The sequence below is a fragment of the Salvelinus alpinus genome, chromosome 28 (genome assembly GCF_045679555.1).
Source record: "Salvelinus alpinus chromosome 28, SLU_Salpinus.1, whole genome shotgun sequence".
NCBI classification, from domain to species: domain Eukaryota; kingdom Metazoa; phylum Chordata; class Actinopteri; order Salmoniformes; family Salmonidae; genus Salvelinus; species Salvelinus alpinus.
Window position 1 is genome coordinate 20,238,407 of NC_092113.1, and position 12,168 is coordinate 20,250,574.

A 12,168-nucleotide genomic window follows, 5' to 3' on the forward strand; every position below is an offset into this window, starting at 1 on the left:
TACAATAGTACTATTGTTGGAGCTAAATTCCCTTACTTTCTGTCTCATGATAAATGTTTGTTTTGCCTAATTAGAATCATGAAATGTTGACTAATCAAATATAAATATGAATATTGAATTATGGAGTATGGTTGATGAAATCATGTTATTGGTTTTCTATTATGGTTATCATGGGAAAGCAATATGGAGCCACACCTGGGCACACCTCTTTTTTCCATGTTCCCCTTCACTATACACTGAGTGTACAAAACATTAAGAACACCTTCCTAATATTGAGTTGCACCCCCTCATTTTGCCCTCAATTCATTGGGGCATGGACTCTACAAGGTGTCGAAAGCATTCCACATGGATGCTGGACCATGTTGACTACAATGCTTCCCACAGTTGTCAAGTTGGCTGGATGTCCTTTGGGTGGTGGACCATTCTTGATACACCCGGGAAACTGTTGAGCATGAAAAACCCAGCAGCGTTGCAGTTCTTGACACAAACCGGTGAGCCTGGCAACTACTACAATACCCTGTTCAGAGGCACCTAAATATTTTGTCTTGCCCATTCACTCTCTGAATGGCACACATAAACAATCCATGTCTCTAGGCTTAAAAAATATTCTTTAACCTGTTTCCTCCCCATCATCTATACTGATTGAAGTTGATTTAATAAGGGGTCATAGCTTTCACCTGGTCAGTCTGTGTCATGGAAAGAGCAGGTATTTTATAATGTTTTGTACACTCAGTGTACCTATTTAGTGGTTTGGCATTATGGCTCAGCTAGGCCTCAGGTATAGTGGTACCATAGAGTTTTGAACTAAGAACGCTGCTACTATACCCTTTTTATTTTCCTTTGAATCCGATCTCTTTTTGCTTTGATCATGGATAGATTATAACCTTTGAAATTACCTGTGTTTAGAAATGGGGAGCCTTTTTTGCTTGTATTTCCAGTAGCGGAGAGTTGAAATCCTTTTTTATGGTTGCTTTGGAAGCACGTCTGATCGCAGAATCACATACCTGTAGCCTCAAGGCAAGTTTTGAATTGTATTACGATTTTCCTTTTAACTATTCTGGTTTAGGTTTCGCTTTCCATGGGAATGGAGTCATTGTATGCCAAATCAGTGTGGATTTAGTGGTAGTTTGTGTGTGTGCATGCGTGTATCTGGGGTTTAGTAGGCCCCTGGTGAATGTTGCTTATTCATCATTTTACTGTTTCTACTATTTATGTGTATCTTGTGGGTTTTCCTTCACTGAAAGCAGGAAGCTGTTGGCTCTGTTAACGGTTAGAGAGAGAGAAGTTTACTGGAATTGTACCACATGATGAAAAATGGACATCCGTGTTTTTCTGAATGGCTAAAGTCATTGAACCCTTTCCTAATTTTGTGCCAAACTGATCTAGTTGGTGGTTTAGTTGTAACATGAATGGTAGGTTCACAGTGCACATCTATTTCGCAGTTTCACCCTAGAACAACTGATTTTCATTGAATAGAAACAAGGCATTGACATGCTGGGTATCCTGTTTAGGAAGTAATTACTGCATTTTCCCCCCTGTCCTTATTTGGAATATTGACAATCGATTGTGTCGGTTGCTTGGGGACTGCATGATGTTTGATCTGATCTGTATCAGCTTTGTCTAGTATCAGTAGACAATGTACTGTATACGGTTTGTTGATGGGAAACTACACTCAGGCTACAATCTCTGTTTGATTAAGCCTACACCACACTGAATCAATCTACATGTTGATATGAATTGTAGCAAATTGGACTTTATCAGTGGCCAATCTTTAAGGAAGCATTTTGTGAGGAGGGTTGTGGTATATGGAGTCCGTTAAAACAGATTTGTGTTTAGAGAAGGCTTGAGTTTAATTTGACATGGATTTTTATGTGGATGGATGCATTATTTATTGATTGATAGATGTTTAACACATTTTGGTTTGAAGCCTTTGCCTCACAGTTGTGTTGCAAATGCTTTGTCCTGATAGGCTATGCAGGAATATTATTTTACACACACGCACACACACTTCCTAGTCTAAACAAACTTTGTAGACGTTCCCTTGGCGTGTTCCGCGATGATGAGGCAAAGCGCATTGTCGTGCAGTGAGCGCACCTCGCCGTTCCTTTAGAATAGACAGACTACGCACTGAAGGAGCTCCTCTCGCCTAGGAGCCTTTCAGATATAAAGCAAATTGCGAAAATTATTTTGTGTCTTGTGTGGGAGAACAGTGATACGACGGAGAACCATAAGAATCATTTTTTGGGCACGCTATTTAGCTATGGATGAAAAGCATTGCCAGCGCTGGTAGAAGATGAAGAGATGAGCAACTGGCTTGTAGCAGATAAAGTGACTGAACCATAATACAGTAGCTATGTTGACTTGTCTTTTGAGTGAAACATACATTTGTTTTATATATTGCACAGTCTGACAACGTTTTTAGGCATGGGACCTTATTTTAATCTACGTTATTAGACCATTTTGATGCACGACCATTTGAACTCCTGTAGTTACAGGTATTTTGTTCTTCAATCTTGCTGATGTTTTGTGCTATAGGCTAGTATTTTACTCAATGTCCATTGTTGTAGGGGTACATTACTTTCACAGTTAGCCTACGTATAGTTCTACGTAAAAGAACGGATAAAATGTTTAACAGAATGTCAGCCTCTGTCTTGGCTATACGTAAGCACTGCAGGCTGCACTCAAGTAGGTTTAATAATTTCATTAGCACAGAATTTACACATTTCTTGAATAGATACAGAATTCAGAAATTGAAAACCACATTCAAATTATGTTTTTGAAATTCTAATTTAACATTTCCATAACCCCCAATGTTCTGCTAGTTTGGTATAATGATTTATTGCCATAGTGAGTCTTTCTATGCCCCACTGGTAACTGGCACTATTCGATTCTGAGACAGGGCTGAATGCTTGAAGGGATCTGGTTCATCGTAGTCGGCCTTCACCAATACTTACTATTCAGTAGGCTACCATGTCTTTAAAATAAAATAAACATAATATTTTTCATATTCTAATAATAATTGTATTATTGATCATAATTTCAGCCATGGAGCTGTTGCCCCCCATTTTAAATGCCTAGAAACATAAGCCTTCCTGTGATATCAAACGTGAGATACAATGTATAAAGTTGGCCTACAAGTGAGCCTACAAAGTTAGCAGCATGCCTACTAAGACCATAGCAGGGTTGGAGTCAATTCTATTACATTTCACGAAGTAAACAGAAATTCCAGCCGACCATTCAGACATCATAGCAGACGCAGCACACAACGGCTTATCCACGTAACGGGTCAATTATATTTATGTTCGGTCTATTCAGGAAGTAAAGAAAGTCAAATGTTCATTGCTTTGCAATTGGAATTCAAGTTTACTGCCATATTAGACTGAATTGAAATGGAATTGACCCTAACTCTGCTATGGTGTTAGTAGGCATGCTGCTAACTTCGTAGGCTCACAAGTAGACCTATGGTAGCTACATACATAACACGTTGTCATATTGAGCATTAATTAAGGTTGCTGCGTTGTCTTTGTGTCCTGAATGGCCGGCTGGGTTTCCTTTCCCGTGATACAGCAGTGGAGCTGACGGTAAATGAGAGACCGTCACCATGCCCCCGGGGGAGTATGGGATGCTGGGCGAGTGGGAGAAGGAGGGGGACCATGACATCATGATGGACTTCCTGCTGCCCACCGGGATCTTCCTGAAATTCCCTGTGTCTCGCAATGACACCATCGGTGCCATCAAAAAAGTAAGTCCTCGTTTCCCGGTCTGTGGCTGCATGACCCACATTCAACTGACTGTGTAAATGTGCACACGTATCAAGAGTTGATACTTGATAATGTTGTCATATTTTTCTGTACATTACAGATATTGTTAATTTGCTTGAACATGGAAACAAATCATATGGAATAGATACAATTACACGTGCAAATGACAAGAAACCGATAAAAATGCATGTGCAAAAGGTTTGGGTCATACAGTATATTGTCATATATTGAAATTGTTCTATGTTTGCTCCCTGTTCCAAGGCAGCACCCTGTATTGCATTTACTGTTGATTGACTTGAGTATTATTCTGTGGAGAGTCCGATGGAGTTGAGCCAGCTCAGTGCAGTAAAGCAGGTCTGATTCCTTTAGTACCAAAATGGAACTGGTATTTTAGTGCCAAATGGTACGTAATACCGCATTCTCAATGAATCTCAAAGAAACAGTCATATTTAGGAAATATTGGGTGACTGAGATTGTACTTGTAATGAAAAGCGCTATATAAAATAAATATATTTACTATTATTAATATTATGGTTAGTCTTATTTTGAAGTAAAAACCAGGTATAGCCAGGTCATTATAATAAAATGTTGTTCTCAATTACCTACCTCTTTAGATAAATGTTGGATTAATAAATTAACTTCACTACCTATTGAATTGTAGCCTGTTATGGAAGGGCATGTTTGGATGTGATGGTACACGGGTAGAGAGAGTTAATGTCTCATCTCTCTAATACAAATCTGTCTGACAATTTGCTGTAGCAGTCAAAAATGCTCTCAAATCCATGGATTTGCCTGTTTCTATGCCAACAGTCCTGCCTCTTCATACTGTTTGATTTATATGTGTTAAATAAGGATACTGTTGGCAGCTTGCTTCAGAGATTTTGCTGGTTTTATTTACAGTCGTTTACAGACTTTCCCCTGTAAATTACTCAATTGGGTGATCACTTGTTGTTTTATAATTGAATGTTTTGTAATTTTTATTAATTTAAGATGGAGATTTAAAAACCCTGGCGGCGTGACCACTTTTTTGTTGTTTGAATCCCTGATTGCCCCTTTAAAACATGCAATACTAATACTCAATTTATTACACCTGATTTGAATGCAGTACCAGTAGTGTTGTAGATGTTTCTGTTAATTTTAAATGGTGTTGTTTCTTGCTCTAGTGTGTGCAGTCAGCTTCCTCTTTCTCATGGTGTGATCAGTTGATTTGTGTGTTTGGGTATGGTCAGCTACTCTGTGTATTTGCCAGTCAGAATGTGACTGGGTGTGTAAATGGTCAGTATTGATCATATTGGTTATGAACCCTGTGTGTGTGTGTGTGTGTGTGCGCGTGCTTGTGTGTGTTTGTATAGATGGTGTGGAGGAACGCTAGCAGCGAGCCCCTGTATGGAGCGCTGAGCGACGCGGACGCTTACGTGTTCACCTGCATCAACTCGACGGCAGAGCGTGAGGAGCTAGAAGACGAGACCCGTCGTCTGTGTGATGTCCGGCTCTTCATGTCTGTCCTGAGGCTGGTGGCCCGGGAGGGTGACCGCGTGGAGAAGCTCACCAACACCCAGATCAGCCTGCTGATTGGCAAAGGTCTACATCACCTCTCAGGGGCATGCAGCAAGCAGCACAAAGCAATGCTAGTAGGACCAGAGGATTTCCCTAAGTAGTCATAGGTTAAGTAGTATATATTTTCTCTCCACAACCTAGTCCACACAGCCATGAGAGAATAACAATTATGAAATCTATGTTTGACGGCCAATCTTCGATGTATGAACTAATGAAAATCCCTTTTCTGGTCTACGAGTGCTGTGAGTGTGGGTCGTCGAGAGAAATTATTTACTATGTTAGCCACGAATGCTTTGGGAAACCCACCTAGGCCTGTTAGATCTTGGGTAGAGGTAGCATAACGTTTGTGTAAAACATCTTTGAACTAGCATTTTAAAAATGGCACCTAACAAACATAGATGTGAATTGGCATAATTGGTTATTAGCTCATAGTCACTGAATCACCAAATGCACTGTATCCTGCTAGTTTCCAACACCAGACCTTGTGTCCACTCCTGTTCATGTCTCTCAGGTCTGCACGAATTTGACTCCCAGAAGAACCATGAGGTGAACGAGTTCCGGGCCAAGATGCGGTCCTTCTGTGAAGAGAAGGCCCAGGACCGCCAGCGGTTGCCATGGTACCAGTGGATGGAGTACAGCTTCTCGTGTGATCTAGAGCCATGTGTTTCCCTGGCAGAGCCCGGGGGCATCAAGACAAAAGGCACTAAGAAGATCTTTGTCAATGTCAAGTTTGAGGCCAGCGATGTAAGTGCCTTGTTCCTCTGGTCTTTTTTACTCTTATTCTTAATGTTTGTCCTAGTAAATCAATCAGTTACTTGTTGTGAATTTGGGAAGGGACATGGGATATTGTGATTGGATTGGGATGTGAATATTCACCTTCTGTCAGCAATGATATCTTTGACTGGAAAATTCTGAATTTCTACCAATGCATAGACCAAGTTAAGATCTGAAGGATGACTTTAGGTAAAAAAAAAAGAAAAACGTACACACTTTGGAAATTCCCTTCCCCTCCCACACACCACAAACACCACTCACTGTCACTTTACAAGTCTTCAAAACAACAGTTCGGAATCACTATGAATGTAGAAAGAAAAAAGAAACAGTTGAAACAGAAAATCATTAAGATGTGACATTTTTGCACAAAAACGGCCATAGTGACGATGGAAAGAACACCATTTGACGTTATAGCTACTACATGATATACTTACCAAGCCTACTGTCTAATGTATTATTTTATAGAGTAGCCTTCATACAAAATGTAACTACAAAATGTACTGTAAAAAAGCACTCATAAAGGACTTAACTAAAAGCTTTCTTTTCAAGCTTTCTTTTTTTAAATCAAGCTACTGCCTTTTCAAACTGCCTATCATCTGAAGCTATGGAAGACCATCGTTCAAGAATTACCAGATCAATATTTTTTCAAGTGACGTTGAGATTCTGATTGTAATGAAAACCGTTATATAAAATGAATCTATTATTTTCTGTAGGAAAGCTTTATGCTTCAGCAGGAGCCCCAGGACCTGCCGGTGATCTTAATGCGGAGTGCCCTAAAGAAGAAGGCCACTGTGTTTCGCTCAGTGCGACAGGAGAAGCCAGAGGACTACACTTTACAGGTCAATGGGAGGTGGGAATTCATATACGGGAAATACCCCCTGTGCCAGTTCAAAGTGAGTAAACACAATAATACAAGCTTACTTCACTGCGAGTTTACCCATTTTCTCCATTGATGTTAACTATTTTTCAATATGTTGTGCCTGGTATGTTTAGTCTGAGTTGGTCTGTATTTGTTTCTTATTTTGTCTGCATGTTGCCTCTGTCTGCTCTGTGAATGTGATCTATTTTGTCTGTATATGCTAGGTATGTAATGAGAGCCTTTGGCTCTCTGGTCTCTAGTGGAATGACTCAATGTTTCGGTGGCAGGAGACTCCGTTGTTGGTTTTGAAACTCCTGCTACCTTCAGACCAATGATGACTCATATCTCTAGCAGCCCTCAGAAGGGAACTGCATTGCACATAATTCAGCTGCATTATTAAGCTTCAGTAAATAACAGCCTCCAGTTCTTGAACATGAGTACACCAGTGAATATCTGGACAGAGTAGGGTGGAGTCACTCCTAGACGCTGGTCTTGCATTTTACCCACTAATTGAATTAGGGTTGGGGGAGGGGAAGCTGATCCTAGATCTGTACCTAGGGGAAACTTCACCCCGGAGCAATCTGGACCCCGGGAAATATGTGCGGGTGATCTGTGTGGTTGACATCCAACCCTTCTTCTTCCTCTCTTCCCTTCTTCCTTTCTCTACTCCTTCCTCAGTACATCTTCTCCTGTTTGAGAGGGGGTCAAACCCCCCACCTGACCATGGTTCATCAATCCACCGTTGTCAAATACCAGGAGGAGCAGGGCTGCCTGGGCAGCCAGGTATCCAAGAGTCGCTCCTTGTCCAAGCCCCCCCCTCTACCCGTGAAGAAGGTGAGTGGTCAGTCACTTGGGACCACAGTCATTTTTTATTAACAGAATGTCAACCTTTTTTTGTACCTCTTACAGTTGTTCCTCAACCAGTATTATGGACTTTGACATGCCCAAAACATGCTGGGGGGGGTCTGCCTGAAATCATTTACTTTTTACACTTTAATGTGTATGAACTTTGCTGATTTGAACTCACTGAGTTTTCTTGTTGTTAATGGTTTTTACTGTCTGCATTAGTTGTATGATCTTCAGTGTAGCTTTGAAATGGTAGCACCTATCTCTCCCAATTATCACACACAATGCTGCTAAATGACAATACATTTGTGTGTGTAGTTTTGTTTTGGTTCAAACTCTACTTCCCATAATTGATACCAACATAGAAAGGATGAACCAGGTTGGCCTTGTATCAGCTTCAGCTTTTGGAAGCTTTAGTTCCTCTTCTCTTTCTTTATCATGTTTTGTTGTTGAAGGTAAAACAAATTCACATTTTGGGCCTTGCATGTCACACTGACATTAATAATTCGCACAAGGCAGGAAACAATTTCAATGTTAATCAAAGCAAATTTCCTATTTTTTTCTTACTATCAGCAGAACACGTCGTCTTTGTGGTCCATTGAGGAGCCTTTCCACATTCACTTGCTACAAGGCTACCGAGTCAACGCAGATGAAGGAATGAAGGTTGGTGTGGTTTCATGTGGGCTTTCGCGCTCTGACTGTTGCTCAATGAAGTGCAGCTTCGAGTTGTTTACCAATATCTCACTTTAGGGTGTACGAAGGAGAGGTGAAATGTAAACGATGGGGTCATATGACCCTTACCGCACATTTCCCATAATTCATCAGAGGCAGTTGGTTAAAACTCTACAAAACAGGAAGTGGGGAGGGCCTATCTGGCTTTCACGTTGCACTCTGGTGCCTAGATTCTTAGAAAAGGACAGGCTTTGCGCTCTCGCTCGCCACTTTAACTTTTTTGTTGTTGATAGGAGAGATGGTTGTCGTTACTATTGCAGATAGGGCATGTTGACGGCTCTGACCTATCTTGAAATTTGTTGAGTTTCTCCGCCCTCTAATTACTCTACATAGAATTATGATACTGTACTGTTGATATTGCATTGAATAACTGGGCAATATTATGTAGAAATGGACTATGCTGCAAATTATTTGATTTACATGTCATATTTTCATTATAGAAAGGTTGTTTAACTTGGATCCTGTGAATTGGATGTAAAAGAACAACCAAGAAAAACACATGGGGAATTGGCTTAATGTTTTGTCTGTGTGTGTTTGATTCAGCTTTTTTCTTACTGTTACTGTTTAGATTGGTTGTTGTGTAAGTGCACTTCCGGCCTCTTACCTCAGAGCCGAGCATGACTCACAGTAAATTATTTGTCCTGTCACATTGTTGGCAGGCAGAAATTTGCCAAGATACCCTAGGGGGAAATATCCACTCATATAGTGTGCGTCCCAAATTGCACCATATTCCCTATCTAGTACACTACTTTTGACCAGAACTCAATGGGACCTGGTCAAATTTAGTGCCCTATGTAGAGAATAGGTTGTCATTTGGGTCATACGCACACAGTACTTTTCTAATCTGGCTACAACCCAGCCTGGTTTGAATATATCCAAGGTAGGCAGTACACCGAGCCTTGAGGAATTGACTGCTTGATATTGAATTAATCACATTGGAAAAATAGACTCCACTGTTCATTCATGATTTTTCATTTACTGTAGACATTTATTGTTCTTATGAAGGCAGTATGCATTGCTTATGAAAGAACCGATTCAGACACCTTACCATACCTTACCAAAAGCAATTTCATTTGCTTTGTGGAAAACAAAAGAAAACAGATCAGTTAACACAAGGATGTCCAACTCAGTCTCTCATGTGGGTTCTTATTATTTGTGTGTGTGTGTACGTGCGTGTGCATGCGTTTATGCACGTGTTTGTGTCTCCCAGCTGGTCGTCCAGGCAGGTCTGTTCCACGGCAGTGAGCTGCTGTGTAAGGTAGTGACCAGCGGTGAGGTTAACGTGTGCTCCGAGCCCCTGTGGGACCAGAAGCTGGTGTTTGACATCAGCGTGAGCGACCTGCCTCGTATGAGCCGCCTGTGCTTTGCTCTCTACGCTGTCATCGAGAAGGCCAAGAAGCCCCGCTCCACCAAGAAGAAGAACAAGAAAGCTGTAAGTCTGCAGCTGTAAGAGCTGTTACACCTTGATCACACCGATAGCGTCATTGTGCAAAATAGTACGCAGCATCATCTGGATATGTGTGCAACAAAAGTTAAACATTCACCTTCTTTTACAATTTCTGTCAAAAAGCCGTCTACGCATACAGTTTGACGCATATGTTCGATAAATCCAACGTATGCACCACACAGAACGCACTGCAACTGCCTTTGCAACGCAATGCTGCAAGGCAAATGCAGCGTTCCATTGGAAATGAATATGCTTCTGGTGTGCCAAAATGCAATGATTCTGTCGATGTGATCGAGGTGTAAGAGCTCAAGAAAGCAGAGTTTAAAAATATCTATTTTGAATTAATTTGACAAGTTTTATTGACAGAGAGAGAGTTAAAAAAGAGAGTTAAAAATGTAGATGAGATACAGTAAGTGGCAGAACGGGGGTTTCGTACCACTGCAGCCAGGGGTATATGTGGTCTGGGGGAGGCAGCACTTTAAGTAGAGGTTTGTTTCAGCACTGTAGCTGTTAAAGTGATGGTCTAGAGCTTTTGTATAATTTCAGTCCCCGAAAATGTCTATTTTGTAAGTGCGTAACCCTTTACTCTAGTACCTGTATACGTGTTGAAAATTGCAGGATTTGGGCACTGATAAGTACCTAAATTGGAACCCAGTGGCTGTACACTAACATACTATACATGACGTCAGAGCTCTGTGCTTCACATCGCTTTATGGGTTTTGACTGACAGACGTTCTGTTCTTGAGCACCGCATGCGACAAGAAGTTGCCCCCATCCCTTCTGCAACTTTTGCACATTTTTGTTCTCTGAGTGAGGGAAATGCCATAAATTAGGGGACTCTATGTATTTTGAAAGATGAGACTCTGATAATTAGAATAAATATCGCTATGATGTCATACATGCAAGCCAAACACCCATGAGTCTGAATGTGCACTTCAATTTTCCATATCATAAAATTCATGTCATGTACAGTGTCAATGTTTATGATCACTATGTTTGATGTACAGTTACAAGATGACATGGCGTCAAACCCTGAGTTGTTCTGAACAGAATGAGCCTATGTTTGTCTATTTCCCATGGAACACGCACCTGAATGCACGCATATAAACTCCTTACTATGCTCGCTGAAATTAGGATCTGTTTCTCTGAATTGCGCTGTGGAAGACTAAGACTGTAAGATCATATTTTATACAGTGCCTTCAGAAAGTATTCAAACCCCTTTACTTTTTCCACATTTTGTTGTGTTACAGCCTGAATTAAACATTTCTTAAATTTAGATTTTGTGTCACTGGCCTACACACAATACCGCATAATGTCAAAGTGGAATTTTTACAAATGAATTCAAAATGAAAAGCATTGAGTCAAAAAGTATTCAACACCTTTGTTATGGCAAGCCTAAATATGTTCAGGAGTAAAAATGTGTTTAACAAGTCACATAATAAGTTGCATGGACTCATGCTGTGTGCAAGAATAGTGTTTAACATGATTTTTTATTCACTACCTCATCTCTGTACCCCACACATACAATGATCTGTAAGGTCCCTCAGCCGAGCAGTGAATTTCAATGCTCGCAAAGAAGGGCACCTATTGACATTGCATATCCCTTTCAGCATTGTGAAGTTATGAATTACAATTTGGATGGTTTATTAATGCACTCAGTCATTACAAAGATAACGGCGTCCTTCCCTACTCAGTTGCCGGAGAGGAAGGAAACCGCTCAAGGATTTTACCATGAGGTCAATGGTGACTTTAAAACAGTTACATAGTTTAATGGCTGTGATATCAGAAAACTGAGGATGGATCAACAACATTGTAGTTACTCTACAATACTAACTTAAATGACAAAGTGAAAAGAATGAAGCCTGTGCAGAATACAAATATTCCAAAACATCCATCTTGTTTGCACTAAGGCACTAAAGTAAAACTGCAAAAAATGTGGCAAATTAATTTTATGTCCTGAATACAAAGCCTTATGTTTGGGGCAAATCCAACACATAACTGAGTACCACTCTTCATATTTTCAAGCATGGTGGTGGCTGCATCATGTTTTGATGGCAGTCTAACAATGAGCAACAACCAATTTGTTGATTTTTTAAATAATAACGGGCAAATGTTGTACAATCCAGGTGTGCAAAGCTCTTAGTCTTACCCATAAAGACTCACAGCTGTAATCGCTGCCAAAGGTGATACTA

At 40.5% G+C, this 12,168-nt stretch overlaps 1 protein-coding gene across 4 annotated transcripts in view; it reads left to right on the forward strand.

Annotated features, from left to right (window-relative positions):
- The first annotated feature begins 472 nt into the window (after window positions 1-472).
- The window catches only part of pik3cd (phosphatidylinositol-4,5-bisphosphate 3-kinase, catalytic subunit delta), a 51,812-nt gene continuing 40,116 nt past the window's right edge, over window positions 473-12,168 (forward strand). Inside the window, exons 1-8 of one of the 4 annotated variants that reach the window (XM_071372119.1) lie at window positions 473-491; window positions 3,568-3,742; window positions 5,114-5,342; window positions 5,830-6,062; window positions 6,806-6,985; window positions 7,630-7,785; window positions 8,371-8,460; window positions 9,740-9,961. In XM_071372119.1, coding sequence (XP_071228220.1) covers window positions 3,602-3,742; window positions 5,114-5,342; window positions 5,830-6,062; window positions 6,806-6,985; window positions 7,630-7,785; window positions 8,371-8,460; window positions 9,740-9,961 — 1,251 coding nt within the window. In that variant the 5' untranslated portion in view covers window positions 473-491; window positions 3,568-3,601. Of the gene's footprint in view, window positions 492-2,051; window positions 2,496-3,567; window positions 3,743-5,113; window positions 5,343-5,829; window positions 6,063-6,805; window positions 6,986-7,629; window positions 7,786-8,370; window positions 8,461-9,739; window positions 9,962-12,168 lie in introns of those variants that run through there. The other 3 variants (XM_071372121.1, XM_071372118.1, XM_071372120.1) reach the window with 3 other exon arrangements.